The sequence below is a fragment of the Bufo gargarizans genome, chromosome 2, assembly GCF_014858855.1.
Source record: "Bufo gargarizans isolate SCDJY-AF-19 chromosome 2, ASM1485885v1, whole genome shotgun sequence".
NCBI classification, from domain to species: Eukaryota; Metazoa; Chordata; class Amphibia; order Anura; family Bufonidae; genus Bufo; species Bufo gargarizans.
Window position 1 is genome coordinate 339,551,893 of NC_058081.1, and position 23,575 is coordinate 339,575,467.

Genomic DNA, 23,575 nt, shown 5'->3' on the forward strand with positions numbered 1-23,575 from the left:
TATACAGTACCTTATACTGTACATTATCGCAATATACCTTGACTGCTGCAGTAACATCTATAATAAGTGAGACAACACAACCGGAAATATAGCCAACCAGATACATATTATCACCTTCTTGCGATGAGAAGAAGTGCATCTAGTCATTATTCCGATTATTTCCTACGCCTATACTTCAGAGCATCTGATGACAATGAGACTACACAAAGAAACCAGGATGAATAGGAAATAAGTGAAGGTATATCAATGAATATTCATAATCGCTCCACTGCAGGCTATATAAGTCAGAGGACCTTGCTGCAATCCCTAGCAGAAGGGTTTGTGTGCTGAGGGATTCAGAATTCAGGTATGTTAAAACTATGCTTACTATTCTATATGTCCTTATTTAGGATAGTGGAGTTAATTTATCTGCATTCCTGTGTGGAAATGACAGATATGTCCCGATCAGTTGTGTCATATAACAAACTCAGTTCTGGATCATTTGTACTTGTATAATTTAGTTCTGACTACAAAACTGACTATGAGGTCTGAGGTGGGACCCTCTCTGTGCAGAAAGCAAAGTCTTATAGAAGATGCGCGCAAGGAGAAGGAAGCATCAGCATTAACTGCCTCTGATCCTATGGCTGTAACATGTGAGCATCCTGATGAAGGCAACAGCACTTTGAATTTAATTTTCACAGTCGGGAACACCAGCGCTTCTCCTTTTTCTAGCAGCCTCAAGATTTTAGAGGTAAATTTCACACCATTTACAATCAGTTTGACATGTGAGTAACTTAAGAACTCAATGTAATGTGCTACAAAATATACTTTGTATGTATATAAAAATAAGTAATAATAATAATACTGAGTACATGACCAGGGGTTGTCCAGCGAGGACAAATTCCTTTCACATTTTAGCCCCCTGGTGGTCAGCTGGGCAGCTGTATTCTTTGGCTAACAGTGCAACCTCCCTCTAGGACAGGGATGAGCATCCTCCGGCACTCCAGCTGCTGTGAAAATACAACCCCCAGCATGTACACTTGCTTGGCTGTTCTTCTTACTCCTACAGAAGTGAATGGAACATGCTGGAAGTTGTCATTTTAGAGCAGCTGGAGTTTCGCAGGTTGCTGGTCCATGCTCTAGGACATTCATATACCCGAATAGTTAAAGGGGTCTAATTAGACAGCGGTTGTTCCAATTAGACCCCTTTAACTCTACATTGTCCTGCTTCAGCTCATTTTGTAAATATGTTCCCTACATTGTAGCTGGATATGACTGTGATGTCACTTAGTATGATATTTCACCACTAGATAAGTGAGCATCCATTCGTTCCAACGGTTTTGTAGTGTCTCTCTGAAATATTTGATGTACGCAGCATCTTTCCAGTTGTGAACTACCAGACATACTTCAAGATCATTTATGAAAACAGGAAAGAATACTGTATCTGCCTAGGTGTATGTCGTTACTGTATGGCCAGGGCATGCTAAAACAAAGTGTCAATGTCTTGAAAGGTTGAGAAAGAGAAATGTTGAGCCATCCTGTCCTGGCCACATCCATCCAGGGGTGCACCACCAATGAAGCCAGGTAGGGGCAAGAGGGGGCAGCTATAGAGTCATGGGCTGAAGGGAAGGGTTTAGGTTATGAAATTGGCTTTGGGGAGTGGCAGCAGAAAGGCTAGATGAACCCCTGCATCCATCCTCTGCATTTTTAAACTACAGGGACACCTTGGAGACTTCATCTTCAAGCCTGATGATGATGTCAAAAATACAATCTGAAATGGCTTCTTTCAGCAGGATAAATCTTTTAAAAATCTTTTTTCCAGCAAGTGTTTGATTCCTCATGTTAGTGCGTAGACAAATGCCTCAACAGAGAAGAGGGAGAGAGTAGATATGTGTTAACACCAGGGAACCTTATTGTCTGGCTTCCCTTTGTAATATCAGTAATAGTTTAATATAATGAATATTAACAGCCTAAACGAATATGTCATCAGAAAATTATTTATTGTTTAACCCCTTAAAGGGCTGAACCCGGACATACCTTCATTTTCACCCAGGCAGCCCCTCTGACTTGAGCATCGGAGCAGTTCATGCTCCGATGCTCTGCTTTGCCCTGCTCTAAATCGCACAGAGCAAAGGCATTTTTTGGAGATCCGGTGACCTACCGGGCTCTCCATGGGGCTGCTAGGAAGCCTGGTGACATCACCGGCACTGATGGGCGGCATTTAGCGATGCCCTAGCCAGTAAAATGGCTAGGGCAGCACTAAAGCCCGCCCATCAGAGCCGGTGACGTCACCGAACACACTGCCGGGCGGAAGCTTCTTCCCGGCAGTTTGTTATGATAATGAAAAGAGCACGTGCCCTGCGCGATTTAGCGCAGGGCAAGGGAGCGCATCGGAGCATGAGATGCTAGCCTCAGGGGGGCTGCAAAATAAGGGCATTAGGATGCAGTCTATTTTGGTACTTAAAGGAGTTGTCCAACTTAATTTTGCTTTTAAATCCCACTTATCTGCTCCCCAATCCTTGGTTCCGTCTCTGTGGATCCACTGGTGTCTTCACTATGCTTTGGTCTCCGAATCTAAATTTCCGACTTGGACGGTGTTACATGGGCGCTGAATGCCTGGTGTATAATACTACACCGGCAAGCCCAGAGCATCATCATTGCCATAATGTACTATTAAAACACATAGCATTAATTTCCAGTGCTCTGTGATGTAATAGTACATCATAGAGTGGGAAGGGGTTAAATCAAGTCGTTATATTAAGCATATATTTACTAAGTTTATTTTTAATGTCTATTGTCACTAACTTAAAACAATTCTAAAATCTTGCTGTTTTTACTCTGCGCCAACAGTCAATAGGCTAAAAAACCCTGTTCTAAAATCTTGCAGTTTTTACTCTTGCCAACAGTCAATAGGCTGAAAACTCCTGTCCTGTCTCAGTAGTCATCTCATTATCATCACAGGTAGGATTAAAATAACAGGTAACCAACTTCCATACAGATAGATAAAGCTGGATCACACTGTGTAGAATAGGTGATTGTCACAGCTTACATCATCCACCACACTTCACGATGACCTATGCACAGGTCTAGAGCACTCTCCAACAAACAGCAGCGATTCCCCTCCAGACTATTGTGCCTATGGACTATGTGGCTATTGTAAAAAATATCTCTAAATGCTGTTAGGCAAGATGCTAGTCTAATAATCATGTACAGAAAATAAATTTTAAAAAATCTGAAAATAAAAACAGATTAGAAAAACGAATATGTTTCAGTATGTTATTTTAATTAGTAAAAAAAATAGCTTATAATTATTATTTATTAAGGTGCCATTTATTCCATGGCACTGTACATATGATAAGGGGTGCACATACAAAATACAAAACAACATAAGTATGAACAAGACGAGTTATACTGTACATTCCTTTTGATGGGAACTTTACATGACCAGATTGACATTGCACTGATATCATGTAATTATTTTGGCATGATCTTTAAGAATTGGTTGACCATAGTGTAAAGTATTTGTACTTCTTCTTCAGAAACACGGGGCTATAATATATCATATAGAAACCAGACCTGCTGAGAGTGGTAAGAAGAAAGGAGAAGAACTGGAGTGCTTTGTGAAATGCTTCATTCATAATTCTTCCATCTGTTCTTTATTATCCTCACTGAAGAAAATATCAGGCGATGTGAAAGTAGACAAGGATCAAACACGTAAGCAATAACATTGCCTTGTTTTCAATGCAAGATGGCAAAGTTGTCATTACATGCCGCAGTTTCACAATATTCAGTACGTAACCGATACTAAAGATTTTATGCATCTCTTATAACTGTTCTCTAATCATCAAGAAGACTAGAGATTACCAACACTGAGGTCACAATAATCTTTAAACACTATCCAAAATAATAAACGGCAAATAGAAAAACAAAAAAGCTCACCAGTGAATTGCAAATGCCTTTAACCCCTTAAGGATGGGCCATTTTTTTTTTTTTTTTATCCTTTCTGCCAAAAGCAATAATTTTGAAAAAAATAAAATAAATCAGTTCACATTATTATTTGTGGGGGGACAATTAGCATTTTTAATGGCATCATTTAATTTACCATATCTTTTACTGGAAAACAGGAAAAAATTCTATGGGTCAATATGATTATGGCAACAACAAATTTGTATAGCTTTACACTTTTAAAAATAAAAGTTTTTTTTGCATCACCATTTTCAACCCTAACTTTTTATTTTTCCATTAACAGCGCTATGTGAGGGCGTCTTTGTTGGGTGGCAAAATATAGTACAATTTTGGGGGGTGTTTTCATCACTTTTTATTTAATTTTGCTTTGGGAAGAACATAACCAAAAATGGCAAGTTGCGCATTTTTTCTTTTTTTCTCTCCACTCAATGCACAGGAAAAATATTTTGATATTTTAATAGTTGGGACACTTTCGGATGCAGTGATGTTTTTTATGTTATTTTTATTTATTATGTGTATTTTATTTATTAAATTGGTAAAGGGGTGATTTGAATTTGTGATATTTTCCAGCTTTTTAAAATATTTGCAATTGTAATTATTAGTCTCCTTTCAGGACTTGAACATGCTATCTTCTAACGCTTATACCATAGACTGCAATAATATTGCAGTTTTTGGGATTCTGACAAGCTGCCTATGAAGCTGTGCTTTAGACACAGCATCAAAAGCAGTTTGCTATGACAGGCCTGAAACCTTCACAATCAGGGGCATACATAGAAATCATTGGGACCCCATAGCAAAAATCTGAATTGGGCCCCTATGCCCTGTTCCTAGCTCCTCCCACTACCCATTGGCTGCTTCCTGGCCACTACCCCTTTTCACCCACAAACAAAGAAATAAAATGTACCATAAATAACCTAATCAAACAGGGATTAAAAAATAAAATACATGTAGTGGCATAGAATGCCAGCTATTAGCAAAGCAAGTGCAGGGCAGCAGCTCACATGAGACATTGCCCTCCTGCCTGTGCCCATGTATGCCGGGCTTTCAGCAGATACATTTTAATGGTTAGGTACACTTTAAGCTTACAGCACTGGCAGTCACCTTTATGAACTATGCCTGTTGTTTTCTCTGCTGCTATGTGTGCCCCCATAGCTCACCCCCCTTATAAACTGTACCAGTACCACCATAGCCCCCCCTTAAGAATAGTACCAGTACCACTATAGTAACCCTTATGAACTACACTTGTGCCAATATATGCCCCCTTATGAACTACATCAGTGCCACCATAGCCCGCTTTTGAACCCTACCGTTGCCACCATAAACCACCTTATGAACCGTACCAGTGCCACTATTGCCCAAACCATACCAGTGCCATCATAGCCTCACTTTTGAACTGTACCAGTGCCACCATAGCACACTTATAAATCAATGCCACCATAGCCTGCCTTTGTAAACTGTCCCAGTGCCACGATAGCCCCATTATAAACAATACCAGTGCCACCATAGTCCTCCTTAAGAACAGTATTACTGCCACTATAGCCTCCCTTATGAACAATGCCAGTGCCACCATAGCCCTCTTATGAACAATGCCAGTGCCACCATAGCCCTTAAGAACAGTACCAGTGCCGAGGGCCGTGGCCTGCTACTGAGCAGAGCAGACGGCCATCTCTGCAGCTCCTGGCAAGAGAATGAAAATCTCATACCATCCGCCTGTTAAATTCGAATAACGGACCTCATTCAGTCCTAGTCCACTACAGGAATTCACCCGCTTCAGTCTTGGCTGAGTCTGGAGTCTCAAGACCTGACGAAGCCTGAATTGCCATGGCGGCCTAGCTGGAGGACTGAATCCCCGACCTAAAGTAGCGGGACGCGCATTGCACCGGAAGACGGTGAGCCTTTCCCAACAGCCAGGATATTCCCTTTGACTGCGGGGACAGCGACAGGAGACCCTCAGCCGGCCTTGCCCGGCAAAGATTGGCTCGCCAAAAAACATAATTGCGGTTCAGTGCGGACTCACTGCCACTTAAGGGGACGTCACGCGGCTCTGTCTGGCACGGACTTGAGACAACACAGAAGTGTCTGTGAGCCTCCATCAACGAGCACCTCGAACAGTCCAGGGCCCTAGGTCCTCCTCTCTGTGACCTTGAGTGCTGCATTCAGGCCAGTCCACACTCTGTCACTCCCCCTCCCCCTCCAGCTGACCTATAACCCTCTAGCCACATACCTGCCTCAATAAAGATCCAGTCTTCATACCCCAGCGCTAGCAGGTATCTACCTCTACTAAAACCTTGAGGAGCAAAGCTCCAATTTTTTCTGGACTTACCTGGTATTTTGAAATTACTCCAAGTCTACATAAACTGCAACATATCTTGAGGTTGTAACCCCCACAACCAACTACTTTTTCCATTACACTCTAAAGCCTGTGGTTCCTGATGCAATCCAACCACACAGCTTACTAAAGACCAACTACTTCTTAGCTATTCTCAGATGCCATGGTAAAAATTGGAAATTCAAACCCCAAAGACCTCAGTACTATAAAAAAAAAAATCCAACTCTACACGTAGGGAAATGGATAAATACATGATGAAAAAGAAGTCCCCAATCCTTGATGTCTCAAAACTGGCAACGGCATCCAAGAACTCTTCTCCTATGGCACAGATAGATACAGCTGCGGAGACGGACAGTGATGCTGATACTTCTCTACATCAGGAGTCGCCCAATCTCCCGTTCCTTTTTCACAAAAATCTTTAGACATAGCCCTGACCAAGGCTCTAAGCCCCCTTTCAAAGGACTTGCAAAACATTGAGCAAGATGTGAAACAAATAAGCTCCCGAGTGGAGCACTTGGAAAATAGACAAGCAGCCATATGTGGAGTCAAGGAGAGCATGTCCTCATGTCAAAAATACCTCAACGCTGCCTTTGAAGGAATTGAAGATCAGGAAAATAGGGGCCGAAGGAACAACCTGAGAATAAAAGGCCTCCCTGAATTAGTGCCACCTACGTCCTTACACTCCACTATACAGCAAATTTTTCACTCCATTCTTGGTGAATCCCACTCAGATGATATTATCATAGAACGTGTCTACAGAGCAGTGAAGAGGAAACTTAAGGACACTAACCCACCACGCAATTTAATATGTCGCCTCCTCAACTACAAAGTAAAAGAAGAAATACTCCGTTCCACCAGATCATCCACTTACATAGAGTATGAAGACGCTCAACTACACATTTACCAGGATCTCTCTTCACAAACACTTCAGAAGAGGAGAACCCTTAAGCCATTGACTGAGGCTCTCAGATCCAAGGACATTCAATATAGTTGGAAGTTCCCATTCGGTCTCATGTTCTTAACAGGAGGCAAACGGTTTCTGATCCGTTCTGTTACAGACCTTCCAGAAGTTTACAAAGAGGTGGATTTGCCTGATCTGCAGATACCTGACTGGGCAGTGGTGAAGGACTTGGCGAACTTACCTTAAATTCCACCACCAATCCCATGGGAAGAAGTGCCCCATGGTCGCAACGCCAAAGTAAAGAAAAATGCGGGTCGACTGTCATCTAAAAGTATTACTACAGACAACACCTGAACCAGCCCAGTGGTAATAGACTGGCTGAGTCCAACATTATGTCTTACTTAGCAGAAGTTTTACCTTCTCTGGCTACCTAATTTCACCCCTCTCCCTATCAATGCAGATTAATGAGGGTAAGGAGATGGTAGGATGACTAGTCATCCAATTTTTTTTTTTGCAATGTGATATATTGTCTTGTTTTGCATTTCCACAAGTTTCATGGCCAGCGCATTACCCAATTCTACTGTTGACAAACTGCCTCCCGCTGCTATAATCTAAATAGATATAGTTCCTCCAATCCCTCTTTCGCTTCTTCACTCTATCTCTGCTTTTCCACTGCTCTCTTGTAGTACTTTATATTTATACTTAACTATCCTCTTAATACTTCCCACTCTTTCTGTTTCTCTCTTTTGCCTCAACAATACAAACGTCTGTTGAGACACGACTGTTTCAAAACCACTCTGGCTACCCACTCCTGGCACAAAGCTATCTTTACAGTTCACTGACACAATTTTAAGCAGACACAGCGCCTTCTCCCCTTACCACAGTTCTTGCCGTCTACTTTTATCTCTTTGGCATTCTCTATCAGTTCTTTCTTTTTCCATACTTCCCTATCCTCTTTAATATCTCCCAATCTTTTCTTTCCCTCTTGCATCTTATACCATGACAATACACGCTACCTATACTGCTACCTCTACTTTCGACTGGTCACAACCCAAAATTAAATTCTTAGGGGTTAAAATCTCCTCTGAGCCCAACCAGCTATATAAAAATAATTTCCCACCAATACTGCATGAGATAATATCTTAAATCTTATCCTCCTGGCCTACCCCATATATCTCTTGGTTCGGACGTAAAAATATTGCTAAGTGCCTCATTTGGCCCAAAATGATGTACCTATTACAAGCACTCCCTATTCATATCCCCAATATCTTCTATACTACGGTGAATAGGATATTTTCAAGATACATATGACATATGGAACTGTAAGAAACCGAGAATTAAATAGTCCACCTTCCACAGAGATTTGACAGAATAGACCTACCCGCTCCACAAACATTTGTCAGAGCAGTCCACCTGAACAGAATTGTCGACTGGATCGGAAGTCCACCTCATAAGCTTTGGGTCGGCATAGAAGAAGAAATAGCAGGCTACCCACTTAGATACTTAGTAATCTCTGATCAAAATAGCCTTATATCCACCAAAACACATAATCCTCTTATAAATGAAACCAGACGTACCTGGAACACAGGCGAAATCCACTCAATTTGCTCTCCTTTCCCTTCCCCACTATTACAAATTAGAGATATATTATACACCCCTGATCGCGCCCACAACTGCACCATATCGACTGAGATTAAAAACAATAAGGCCACTATTGACTCCTTAATCTCAATAGGCACAATTCCTCCCCTCAGCACGCTTTCTGATCTACTAAACTGTCCTTCCCTATTCCAAATATTATACAACAGGTTTACCCTCTCCTTCAAACGACTACTATCATCAAAAGACATAAGTAGGTCAGTCACATCTTTCTAATCCATTCTCACCGAGCTCAAAACTCCTAAAAAAGTATTCTCGACCCTTTGCAAGCTACTTCTGTCCCCTCCCACAGATACAGAGCACTTTTTCATTAACGCTCTCAAAAGAAGAACTATTAACTATTTTCCTCGCTCCAAAGCAGACCTCTAAGTGTGTGAGAATGCAGGAGAGCGGCTAGAAAATACTGACCAGATGGCACCTTACTCCAGTTCTATAAAAAAATACAATGCCAATTATAACTCTAACTGCTGGAGAGGCAAACAGCAACTGGGTACTTACTTCCACTTATGGTGGTCTTGCCCTCTCATTGTCCCATACTGGAGGTCCATTTTAACCCAGATCAATTTAATCACAGACCTAAATCTACCCTTTCTCCTCGAGATCTGCCTACTACACCTCTTCCCGAACAAAATCCCAAAATGCAAGCTCCGGTTAACTAGACAACTCTTAGCTGCAGCCAGAATTATGATACCTACTTTCTGGAAGTCTGATCTTTCGCCTACACTTGCAAAATGGTCTGACAAGGTGTATTCCATTTTCCGCTTAGAAGAACTAGCTAGTTGGGAATCCAAATCACATACTCTTTTTCAGGTTATCTGGTCTCCCTGGGCAAAATTTAGACACTTCGAGTAATAAGAGACTTTACCCTCTCACATTCTTATTCATCGTGGAATACATAATCCAGTCTGAACAAAATGGAACGCTACAGTGAGTCATGAAAGCCACATCCCCCCCCTTACCTAGGCCTTCCTCCCTGTTTTCCCTGTAACTTTTTGAATTAGGTTACAGCATTAAAACTAATAGCCTAATTGTAACTGCAGTTGATGTTCACTTTTGATTTGTCTCTAGATTTTGCCTACTTGGCGATCTTGTTTAACTGAACATGCATTACAATAGCACAATGGTTTACCAGTTTTCTAAAGACTGACTGTCATTAGCTTATGTACCGTTGTACTTTCCACTACTACATCTATATTTGTAACCTGTATCGCTTACGTTGTTGTTATATATTCAAAATGATAATAAAAATAATTTTGAAAATAAAAAGAACAGTACCAGTGCCAATAGCCCTCCTTAAGAACAGTACTACTGCCACCATAAACTCCATAAGAACAGTACCAGTGCCACCATAGCCCCCCTTATGAACAATGCCAGTGCCACCATAGCCCTCCTTAAGAACAGTACTACTGCCACCATAAACTCCATAAGAACAGTACCAGTGCCACCATAGCCCCCCTTATGAACAATGCCAGTGCCACCATAGCTCTCTTATGAAGTATACCTTGCACTGTCTGCCCTGCTGTGCATGCTGCTTATAGTGTGGATAAGCAGTGCTCCTGGGCCTTCCTGTGCCAGCACACCTACCCTTGCTAGGTGCACTGCGAGGCTAGCCACACAGAAGAGCGCCTACATTGCTAAATGCTGATTGGTAAATAAGCCAGTGTCAGACACACTCTATGTTATGGGTGAGGACAGAGACTGTGGGTGTGACGTGAACTGTTTAAGGGGGAGGGGAGTCAGCCTGGGCCCGGCCCCCCTTCAGAGCCAAGCACAGGGGCTGCAGAAAGCCAGTAAGCAGGGCCCAAACCTTACACATGGACTCAGGTTAGAAGCAGCTATATTTATTTAGCATAATTAGGGGGCAGAGCCTTCCATACATAGCTGGGCCCCTTTCGCAGCTGCGTGGTCTTCCTCTATTAGAGGTACGCACGCCACTGTTTACAATGTCTCAGGCTGTCATAGCAAGTAACCCCAGTGTTTTCCCTGCAGGGGCTCTGATCAGAGGACAGCGGGAACTCCCTTCCACTGTCTTACACCACAGATGCTGTGGTCCCCATTGACAGCAGAATCTGAGAGGTTAAATAAATAAGGCTGGTGTCATCGGTGATCCTGGTCACTCAGCATGTGAGCCCACTCCATACAACCCCTTTATGCTTATGATGCACATGTACGTGATATAGAGTTAAGTGGTTAAATGTGATGCTTGACTCCATCTCAACCAAAATGTCACCAATACTGAATGCCCAAAATAAACAAAGAACAGTGAGAATCCATAGAAGTCTGTGGTGAAGATAGGAGGGGGAAGGAATCAGCTGCAAATTGAGAGACAGAGAGGCATGTTGATGCAGATGCATCTTCTAGACTGCTCTACACTGCTTACTTCTCTATAATGTCCACCATGCTGCTCCTGCTTCTGAAGGTGTGAAAGAGAAAGGAGAGCAGGGTCTCCTCTTCCATGGGTATGCTGTAGATAGGAAACATCATAGCACGCACAGGATCTGGCTGAGGAGAGCGGACGTTAGAGAGGCGGCGATGAACTGAGGTAGGCGGATCTAATGAAAAGGAGGGCGGCGATTTCGATTCAGAAGGGGGCTCTGGGCACCAAAAGGAGATGGCTGCAGCCGGGCACATTGCATCGTGAGACGTCCCCTTGGACACAATTGAGACGTGAGTGACAGGTTATATAAACCTGTTTTATATGATTATAGAGCCACAGGTGCATTTGATAAGGTCAATTTATGATTCTGTGTATTAGTAGGGACCTCGCCATATGTTTAGGTTATAGGCCTAATTTCTGATGACAGAATCCCTTTGAGTAAAGATAAAATGATCATTGCATATTTAGGCTTCTTGGCATGTCTCACATGTGTGTTTTATTATGTAATTCAAACAGCGCCTTCTTTTCCAAGAAAAGTCCAAGATCTGGACATTTGCCACCACCTAATTATGAAATTCGAACCAAATTTAGACAAAGATCATCCAGTAAGTATTAATAAATAAGCATAATGTGATAATGGCTTGTGATTGTTTTACACTATATACTGTATATAGTCCAGCGGCTGTGGCCACGCCTGCACCATAGGAGTGGGCATAGGATGGCATTTTTCCTATAGTGTACAAGAACGGCCACCGCTGCTGGATTGCAAGGTGGTTGTAACTGTGGAAATATGTATAGTGCGATTGAAAACTGAATCAAGCCAGCAAAGAAGGATATATATACATTAGTAAGTGCCTTGTATTAACTTTGTCTACATGATAAATGCCATTTGCTGAAGTGAGACAACCCCTTTAAGCCAAGACATTGGCTTATTAATCTCTCCTTACTGAAATAAATATGAAGGCTTAACTGTGCATGCATGTTTATTGCTGACAGCTATCTCACATGTATGACCACAAAATCAGCTGATTCAACATCAGTGCCCATAGGCAATAACCTATTGGACTGTCAGCTTTTGTAGCATTTTGAATCAGCATGTGCATTTATTTTCTGTCAGTCTATCAATTTTTTTACGTCAAATTTTTATTTTTAATCCCCACCCCAGGCAGTGCTCTCAGTATATATAATGCCCCTATAGCGCCCTCAGTATATATAATGCCCCACATAGTGCTCTCAGGAGATATAATCGCCCCCATAGTGCCCCCAGGATAAAATAATGCACCTCAACAGTGCCTTTTGTGGCTGAATAACACCCCCCTTTTGTACAGTAGCATGCAAAAGTTTGGGCACCCATAGTCATAATTACTGTTACTGTGAACAGTTAAGCAAGTTGAAGATGAAATGATCTCCAAAAGGCATAAAGTTAAAGATGAAATATACTTTTCAACATTTTAAGCAATATCAGTGTATTATTTTTGTTTTGTAAAATTTTTGAATGTAAACAGGAAAGAAGTACCTTGCAAAGTATAGGAACCCATTATAGCTAAGAGATTTTAGCTATAATGCCACCCAAAGACCCTTCAGTATGAATAACACCCCCCTTTTGTACCCCCATAGACAGTAGCATGCAAGCAATATCAGTGTATTATTTTCGTTTTGTAAAATTTTAGAATGTAAACCCAAAGAGATTTGATCATTCAGATAACTTTGACCAAGGTCTTAGACCTTAACTAGCCTGTTAGGGTTAAGGCTTGCTTACAATCATCATTAAGAAAGGCCAGGTGACGCAAATTTCAAAGCTTTATAAATACTCAGACTCGTCTAACCTTGTCCCAAAAAGTAGCATCCAAGGGTTCTTCTAAGCAGCTGCATAACACAATAAAAATTAAAATAGTTGAAGCCCACAAAGCAGGAGAAGGCTATAAGAAGATAGCAAAGCGTTTTCAGGTTGACATTTTCTCAGTTCGAAATGTAATTAAGAAATGCCAGTTAAAAAGAATGGTGGATATCAAGAGAAGGTCTGGAAGACCAAACTGGTAAATCAGAATCTCAGCTTGACTGCAAAAGACCTTCAGGAAGATTGAGCAGACTCTGGAGTTGTGGTACATTGTTCTATTGTTCAGCAACACCTGCACAAATATGGCCTTCGTGGAAGAGTCATCAGAAGAAAACCTCTCCTGCATCCTCATTAAAACTTCAGCAACAGAAGTTTGCAAAAGGACATCTAAACAAGGCTAATGCATTTTGAAAAGAAGTCCTGTGGACCAATGAGGTTAAAATAGAACTCTTTGGCCACAATTAGCAAAGATATGTTTGGAGAAAAAAAGGGCACAGAATTTCCTGAAAAGAAGCCTCTCCAACCATTAAGCTTGAGGGTGGATCAGTCATGATTTGGGGTTATGTTGCAGCCAATGGCATTGGAAACATTTCAAGGGTAGAAGGAATAATGGATTCAATAAAATTCCAGCAAATTCTGGAAGCAAGCACCGACTGTAAAATAAACTGAAGTTGAAAAGAGTATGGCTTCTACAAATGGATAATTCTAAACACACCTCAAAATCCATAATAGACTACCTCAAAAGGTGCAAGGTGAAGGTTTTATCGTGGTCCTCACAGTCCCCTTATCTGAACATTATTGAAAATCTGTGTATAGACCTCAAAAGAGCAGTGCATGCAAGACAGTCCAGGGATCTCACAGTAATTGAATACTTGAAATGGATGAAAATCCCTCAAAAATTAATTGAAATACTGTGGCTGGCTACAAAAAGTGTTTACAAGCTGTGATACTTGCCAAAGTGGGTGCTACTAGGTACTAACCATGCAAGGTTCCCAAATGTTCTGCTTTGGGCCCTTTTAATTTTCTTGTTTTTTTGAAAACCTAAAAGATGAAATTAAAAAAAAAGTTTTTACTTAAAATACAAAGGGAATGTGTTATCTTTAAGTTTATGCCTTTTGGAGACCATTTCATCTTCACAGTAACAGTAATTTTGACCAGGGGTGCCAACATTATAGCATGCCACTGTATATAATGCTCCCCCTCTGTGCCCCTATATATATATATATATATATATATATATATATAATGCTCCCCTTTTGTGTCCCCAGAGATACACATTTAAAGCCCCACCTTCCACTTACCCTCTGTAGTGTCAACATAAAAAAAAACAAAGCAAACCTCAAAACTCACCTGTTAGTTTTTCTTTAAGACACCCTCCTACCCTGCACTTGCCTGTTACTTGCGACTGTTTGAGCACATTACCTGTGTAAAAGACACCTGTCAATCAATCACACTCCAACCTCTCCACCATGGCCAATACCGAAGAGCTGTCTAAAGACACCAGGGACAAAATTATAGACCTGCATAAGGCTGGGATGGGCTACAGGACAATAGGCAAGCAGCTTGGTAATAAGGCAACAATTGTTAGTGCAATTATTAGAAAATGGAAGAAACACAAGATGGAGAAGGCCATGTGGTCAGATGAGACTAAAATAGAACTTTTTGGTATCAACTCCAGTCGCTTTGTTTGGAGGAAGAAGAAGGATGAATACAACCCCAAGAACACCGTTCCAACTGTGAAACATGGGGGTGGAAACATCATACTTTAGGGGTGCTTTTCTGCAAAGAGGACAGGACGACTGCACTGTATTGAAGGGAGGATGGAAGGGGCGCAAGATTTTGTCCAATAATCTCCTTCCCTCAGTAAGCGCATTGAAGATGGGTCGTGGCTGGGTCTTCCAGAATGACAATGACCCGAAACACACAGACAGGGCAACTAAGCAGTAGCTCCGTAAGAAGAATTTTAAGGCCCTGGAGGAACCTAGCCTAGACCTGAACCCACTTGAAAATCTTTGGAGGGAGCTGAAACTCAATTTTGCCCAGCAACAGCTCGAAACCTGAAAGAACTGGAGAAGATCTGTATGGAGGAGTGGGCCAAAATCCCTGCTTCAATGTGTGAAAACTTGGTCAAGAGTTACACCAAATATTAAGCTCTGTTTTTCTATTGTATCAAATACATATTTCATGGAATAAAATGCAAATTCATCATTTAAAAATCATACAATGTGATTTTCTGGATTTTTTTTTTAGATTCTGTCTCTCACAGTTGAAGTATACCTACGATAAAAATTTCAGACCTCTTCATTCTTCGTAGGTGGGAAAACTTGCTAAATCGCCAGTGTATCAAATACTTATTTTCTCCTTTTCTCCAATATATATATATATATATATATATATATATATATATATGTCCAAAAACAAACACTGCAACAGCACTCTGCTAACACAAATAGCCAAGTAAATTCAATAGTGCCATACTCACAATTGAAAATGAACTAGTGTTAATGTGACATTCTTGGCAAATACATTTTGACAAGGCGATTTCTTTAGGACAGGAACCTACACTGAATACTACCCAACCATGCCTTTATGGACCTTGCTTTCTGCACTGGGACACAATCATGCTGGAACATCAAATATATTTCCCCAAACTCTTCCCACAAAGCTTGAAGCATACAGTTGTCCAAAATGTGTTAGTGTGCTGAAGCATTAAGACTTATGAAATTGAAGAACAAAAGTTGGTATGAGATAGAAGACAAATAAATAAAGTAATTTATTTAATATAAACAAAAAACAACACAAAGGACCACAATTAAAATGGCAAACATCAACATGATACAGAAAAAATAGATCATGCACCATGATAAGTGACTCCCCCTTTTATTATTGCATTGCTCCAACACAAATATATCACAAAATATACAAAAGTGTAAATGTACCCAAAGACACAATTACATCCAAAATAAACTACCAATCAATAGTAACCTAAAATCAAAACACTAATATCAAACGAGGAAAAGTGGGTTAAGTCTGCAATGTCCTTCCTCACGGCCCACTTTGGGTTGCTGTTATTCCTAAATGCTGCCATTATGTAATATCACTCACAGCTGATGCTTGAATATCTAGGACAGAAGAAATTTTAGAAACTGACTTATAGTGGTAGCTTCCTATTACAGAAGCACACTATAATTTAGAGAGCTCTTTAGAACGAGCAATTTGTTCACAAATGTTTGTAAAGGCAGACTTCATGGTTAGGTGCTGGATTTTATACACCTGTGGCAATGGGACTGAGTGAAAAACCCAAATTCTGTAATTAAGGGGTGTATGCAATACTTTTCTCCATATAATGTATATGTTGATATGTGCAGGCTGTTCTCATAATTGAAGATACAGTATTTCAGATAAAGTAGTATTCATGGCGGCAGACATATTGGACTTCTGGTAGCTTACGGTAGAACACTACACAATCTCTCTCTAGCCTGAAATGACTGTTTGCAGGGAATACAATGCATTCCATGTTTTGAGTTTACTGTCTCACTGTCCTATTTGTCAGCTTCTGTATTTTATTACACTTCAGATTTTGATTTAAAAAAAATCCTATGTATCCAATATACATCATTTTCCATGTATATGGGCAAAGGGTTTGTGTTCTGTATATAAATCATCACATATGCAAAAATTATTTCTGCTCCGGCCATAAAACTTTTGACAATTGTAGTTTTATATAAACATAAAACTAATAAGACATTTTGCTCATCATAACCAGATTTGTATGGGAGCCACAATTCTAAGACCCTTGGCTCACATATAATTACTATGTGAATCAAGTATTATATAATTTTCCCAGACAGATCATTTACATAGAAATTAGGATGTTTTACATCCACTGCTGTCAAGTCGAAAACCAAGAAAATGTCATTTTGTGAAGTTCTGAGAGGTTATTTCCCTGGGTGGGTAAGTGCTGAGTAACTAATACCATATGGCAGGAAACACAGCCCGTTCCCATGTATGCATGGACGGCTCTATACAGCTGGGAGCTGAGAGGTTTCTTCTTTGAAGCAAAGGTTGAGCATGTTTTCACTGCCATAACATCAACACAGATTATCAGGTTTCTTGCCTTGAATACTTAAAACCTTAATGTGCACATTTCTTGATTATTACCTCCAAATGATAGAAAAATTACATCTCTCTCTCTCTCTATATATATATATATATTTATAGTATTAATATATAAATAGAGATGTCTCGAACTATTCGCCGGCGAACAGTTCCCGGCAAGCATGGCTTGTTCGCCGCGGCGGGCAAACATATGCGATGTTTGGTCCGCCCCCTATACGTCATCATTAAGCAAACTTTGACCCTGTACCTCACAGTCAGCAGACACATTCCAGCCAATCAACATACCCTCCCTCCCAGACCCTCCCACCCCCTATCAAAAAGCAAGGACAACATCCATCTTAGATTCATTCTGAAGCTGCAGTATTAGTGAGAGCAGGGAGAGTGCAGCTGCTGCGGATTTAATAGATAAATCGATAGCTAGGCCAGTGTTCTATGTCCACTCCAGTCCTCAAAGACTCATCTGATCTGCTGTAAGGACAGCGACCTGACAGCACCCCAAAAAGCCCTTTTTAGGGCTAGTACATCAGTCTGCTTTTTATTTTATTTTTTATATATATATATATTGAAGTTGCCTGCCCGTGTACTGTGCCCACTGCCCACCACTCATATCTGGTGGCACAGTACCTTGCAGATAAAAAAGCAATACAATTTTTTCTCTGTAATATAATTGCAGTTGCCTGCCAGTGTGTGTCAGGCCCACAGATTGTAATGTGCCCACTGCCCACCACTTATATCTGGTGGCACAGTACCTTGTAGATAAAAAAGCAATACATTTTTTTCTCTGTAATATAAATGCAGTTGCCTGCCAGAGTGTGTCAGGCCCACAGAGTGTACTGTGCCCACTGTCAGTGCCCACCACTCATATCTGGTGGCATAGTGCCTTGCAGATAAAAAAGCAGTACAATTTTTTCTCTGTAATATAATTGCAGTTGCCTGCCAGTGTGTGTCAGGCCCACAGATTGTAATGTGCCCACTACCCACCACTCATATCTGGTGGCAAAGTACCTTGCAAATAAAAAAGTAATGCAATTCTTTCTCTGTAATATAATTGCAGTTGCCTGGCAGTGTGTGTCAGGCCCACAGAGTGTTCTGTGCCCACTGCCCACCACTCATATATGGTGGCACAGTACCTTGTAGATAAAAAAGCAATACAATTTTTTCTCTGTAATATAATTGCAGTTGCCTGGCACTGTGTGTCAGGCCCACAGAGTGTTCTGCGCCCATTGCCCACCACTCATATCTGGTGGCACAGTACCTTGTAGATAAAAAAGCAATACAATTTTTTATCTGTAATATAATTGCAGTTGCCTGCCAGTGTGTGTCAGGCCCACAGATCGTACTGTGCCCACTGCCCACCACCACTCATATCGGTTGGCACAGTACCTTGCACGCATAGTACCACTAATCTAAAAATAAATGACAGGCAGAGGCAGGCCACCCCGCAGGGGCCATCGTGGTCGTGATGCTGTGATTTCCACTGGCCCTATAATAATGTCCAGTGTTCAGAGGCCACATACCCTGAACTTGAAAAGTTCTGAGGACATAGTTGACTGGCTAACACAGGACACCCAATCTTCTACAGCTTCCTCTCGGAACCTTGATGCACCATCCTCCTCCAGCTCAGCTTCGGGCACCTCAAGTTACCACTCGCCTGCCCGCCGCCACCACCAACACTAGCACCACAGCCGCTTCACTTGATCTGTCAGAGGAGTTATTTACACATCAGTTGGAAGAAATGAGTGATACACAACCATTATTGCCAGAGGATGTAGATAACAGGGATATGTCTCAGTCAGGCAGCATTACACACATGGACATACGGTGTGATGATGATGTTGTACCCGCTGCTGCTTCCTTTGCTGAGTTGTCAGATACAAGTGAAGCGGTTGATAATGACGATGTGTCCGTGGATGTCACGTGGGTGCCCGCTCAAAGAGAAGAAGAACAGGGGGAAAGTTCAGATGGGGAGACAGAGAGGAGGAGGAGACGAGTTGGAAGCAGGGGGAGGTCGTCGCAAGGAGCTAGTGGCACAGTCAGACAGCATGTATCGGCACTCGGGGTCAGCCAGGCAGCACGCCAATCAACACATACTGTTGCCACCACCAGAATGCCGTCATTGCAAAGCTCAGCAGTGTGGCTTTTTTGTGTGTGTCTGCCTCTGATAACAGCGATGCCATTTGCAACCTGTGCCAAACAAAACTGAGTCGTGGGAAGTCCAACACCCACCTAGGTACAACTGCTTTGTGAAGGCACATGATCTTAGGCTACTTTCACACTTGCGTTCAGAGCGGATCCATCTAGGGTCTGCCCAGACGGATCCGCTCATATAATGCAGACCATGGGATCCGTTCAGAACAGATCCGTCTGCATTATATTTTAGAAAAAATTCTAAGTGTGAAAGTAGCTCAGACGGATCCGTCCAGACTTTACATTGAAAGTCAATAGGGGACGGATCCATTTGAAAATTGAGCCATATTGTGTCAACTTCAAACAGATCCGTTCCCATTGACTTACATTGTAAGTCTGGACGGATCCGTTTGCCTCCGCCTGCTGAGCGGAGCGGAGGACAAACGGTGCCAGACTGATGCATTCTGAGCGGATCCGCATGAAAGTAGCCTTACATCACAAACGCCTATGGGATCAACATATGATGAGTACAAACAGCACACAAACTCAAAGCCACCATCCTCCTCCTGGTCCAGCATCTTCAGCCACGTCAACCACTGCTGTCCTCCTTGCCCCCTCTCAACCACCCGCTACTCCGCCTCTCACCTTCAGCAGTTCCTGCTCATCTGCCCACAGTCAGGTGTCTGTCAATGAAATGTTTGAGCGTAAGAAGCCAATGTCAGAGTCACCCCCTTGCTCGGCGTCTGACAGCTGGCTTGTCGGAACTATTAGCCCGCAAGCTTTTACCATACAAGCTGGTGGAATCTGAAGCATTCAAAAAATTGTAGCTATTGGGACACCGCAGTGGAAGGTACCCGGCCAAATTTTTTTTTCACAAAAGGCAATCCCCAACCTGTACTCTATTGTGGAAAAGGAAATCATGGCATGTCTGTCACACAGTGTTGGGGCAAGGGTCCATCTGACCACTGATAACTGGTCTGCAAAGCACGGTCAGGGCAGGTATATCACCTACACTGCGCATTGGGTAAACCTGCTGACGGCTGCCAAGCATGGAATGCGTGGCTCTGCAGAGGAGTTGGTGACACCGCCACGACTTGCAAGCAGGCCTGCTGCCACCTCCTCTACTCCTCCTACTCCATCCTCTTTGCTAACCTCCTCGGCTGAGTCCTCTTCTGCTGCTGCATCTTGCTCCACATCAACTGCACCCCCCCAGCTCCCCAGGGGCTATTCCACATCCCGGATACGACAGTGTCCCGCTGTCTTGGGGTTGACTTGCCTGAAAGCAGAGAGTCACACCGGACTAGCACTCCTGTCCGCCCTGAACGCACAGGTGGATCAGTGGCTGACTCTGCACCAACTGGAGAACGGCAAAGTGTTGTGTGACAACGGAAACAATTTGTTGGCGGCATTGAATTTGGCAAGTTGTCACATGTGCCGTGCATGGCACATGTGTTGAATCTGATCGTACAACGCTTTGTGCATTAGTACCCAGGCTTACAGGACATCCTTAAGCAGGCCAGCAAGGTGTGTGGCCATTTCAGGCGTTCCTACACGGCCATGGCGCACCTTTCAGATATTCAACGGCGAAACAACATGCCAGTGAGGCGCTTGATTTGCGACAGCCCAACACGTTGGAATTCAACACTCCTAATGTTCGATCGCCTGCTCCAACAAGAAAAAGCCGTCAATGAGTATTTGTATGACCGGGGTGCTAGGACAGCCTCTGCAGAGCTGGGTATTTATGTGCCACGTTACTAGACGCTCATGCGTAATGCCTGTAGGCTCATGCGTCCTTTTGAGGAGGTGATAAACCTAGTCAGTCGCACTGAAGGCACCATCAGCGACATAATCCCATTTGTTTTCTTCCTGGAGCGTGCCCTGCGAAGAGTGCTGGATCAGGCCATAGATGAGCATGAAGAGGAAGAGGAAGAGTTGTGGTCACCATCACCACCAGAAACAGCCTTGTCAGCATCGTTTGCTGGACCTGAGGCAACGCTGGAAGAGGAATCTGAGGAAGAGGAGTCAGAGGAGGAATGTGGCTTTGAGGAGGACGAAGATCAACCACAGCAGGCATCCCAGGGTGCCCGTTGTCTTCTATCTGGTACCCGTGGTGTTGTATGTGGCTAGGGGGAAGAACAGACCTTCAATGAGATCAGTGAGGACGAGGAACGGGACATGACGAGTACCTCGGCATCCAACCTTGTGCAAATGGGGTCTTTCATGCTGTCATGCCTGTTGAGGGACCCTCGTATAAAAAGTAGTGTTGATCACGAATATTCGAATTTCAGTACACATGATCCCTTCCTGCTTCTAGCTTGTGGGCCAATAAGAAGGCTGCAATATATTTGACTTTAGGAGTAGTGATGAGCGGCAGGGTTCATATTCGAAAATGCACGATTTTTTTTTCTTGAAAAAATCAGCAAGGTAATGATTGTGTAATATGCGAATTTTCGTAATTCAAATTTTTGGATTCAAATTTTTATTGTGAATTTTTCAACTTTTAGACAAAGAAGATTTTAGCACTATATTAGCTAAATTGCTCTATATTCGTTTTTTTCGAATATTCGCTATATTGCTATATATTCTTGTTTTAGAATATTACAAATATTTGAAAAAACGAAGTTATAGCAATATAGCGAATATTCGAAAAAAAACGAATATAGAGTAATTTAGCTAATATAGTGCTATAATCTTCTTTGTCTAATAGTTGTAATTTAACTATAAAAAAACATTATAGCACTATATTAGCTAAATTGCTCTATATTAGATTTTTTCGAATATTAGCTATATTGCTATATATTACGAATATTCGAAAAAAACTGTTATAGCAATATAGCGAATATTCAAAAAATCAAATATAGAGCAATTTAGCTAATATAGTGCTATAATCTTCTTTGTCTAATAGTTGTAAGTTGAAAAATTAGCAATAAAAATTTGAATCCGAAAATTCGCATATTACACAATCATTACCTTGCAGATTTTTTTTCAAGAAAAAAAATCGTGAATTTTCGAATTTTCGAATATTCAACGAATATTCTAAAATATTCGCGAAATATTGCGAATTCGAATATGACCCCTGCCGCTCATCACTAATCAAAAGGATGAAGGAGAACGACCTGTACTGGGTGGCTACACTACTAGACCCCCGGTATAAGCAGAAAGTGGCTGAAATATTACTGAATTACCGGAAGTCGGAAAGAATAATGCAGCAGTTCCAAAACAAGTTAAAAGTATGCTTTACACAGCGTATAAGGGTGATGTCACAGCACAACGGGAATCTAACAGGGTAAGAGGTGAAAGTAATCCTCCTCCTACCACGACCACGCCGGCAAGGACAGGACGCTTTACAGACGTGTTGTTGATGGAGGACATGCAGAGGTTTTTAAGTCCTACGCATCGCCACAGCCCTTCGGGGTGCACCCTCAGAGAACGACTCCACCGACAGGTAGCAGACTACCTCGCCTTAACTGCAGATATCGACACTCTGAGGAGCGATGAACCCCTTGACTACTGGGTGTGCAGGCTTGACCTGTGGCCTGAGCTATCCATATTTGCGATAGAACTTCTGGCCTGCCCCGCTTCAAGTGTCCTGTCAGAAAGGACCTTCAGCGCAGCAGGAGGTATTGTCACTGAGAAGAGAAGTCACCTAGGTCAAAAAAGTCTAGATTACCTCACCTTTATTAAGATGAATGAGGCATGGATCCCGAAGGGACTTACAGTGGGGGATGCATTTAGTGGGGGATGCATTTGACTAAAAAAGGCCTGATGAGATGCCTTGGGATAAAAATGGTCCACACGCTGCTGTATTTAATCTCTGCATGCCGGATGACTTGCGTGACTTATCCGCCACCAACTAGGGTTCAAGCCACAATGTTTTAGTGCACTTTCTGATACAGCAGCGGCTGCAACAATACCAAATTTTTCAGTCATGTGTACATGCCTAATTTTTCTGGCCTGCACTGGTGCTGCACTGTGGCTGAAAAACAAAACAAAAAAAAGGCACATACAAGTGTCAATTCCCCTTAATGATCGTTACATTGTTGTGGTGAAGGGGCTTGCGTATCACAATGAAGCGATCACCTCTATGAGTGTGTTGGCAGTGTTGGCACACCCCAGATGATAAGGTCATTGCTTAATTGTGAACAGACCAAAAGCGATCGGCTGGATAATTTTGCATAGAAAAAACATTAATTTTCTTTGTGATCATCTAAGGTGATCATTAAAGCCTACTAGGCCAACAATGGTCCCACACTGCAGAATCATTGTTTTCTGGGTCACTTA

The 23,575-nt window shown here is 42.1% G+C and overlaps 1 protein-coding gene across 1 annotated transcript in view; it reads left to right on the forward strand.

The window, feature by feature from the left end:
• Positions 1–520: 520 nt before the first annotated feature.
• Positions 521–23,575, forward strand: part of LOC122925950 (tyrosine 3-monooxygenase-like) — a 117,371-nt gene continuing 94,316 nt past the window's right edge. The window contains exons 1-3 of the mRNA XM_044277296.1: positions 521–730; positions 3,519–3,693; positions 11,728–11,816. Of these exons, the coding sequence (XP_044133231.1) occupies positions 521–730; positions 3,519–3,693; positions 11,728–11,816 (474 nt within the window). The remainder of the gene's footprint in view (positions 731–3,518; positions 3,694–11,727; positions 11,817–23,575) is intronic.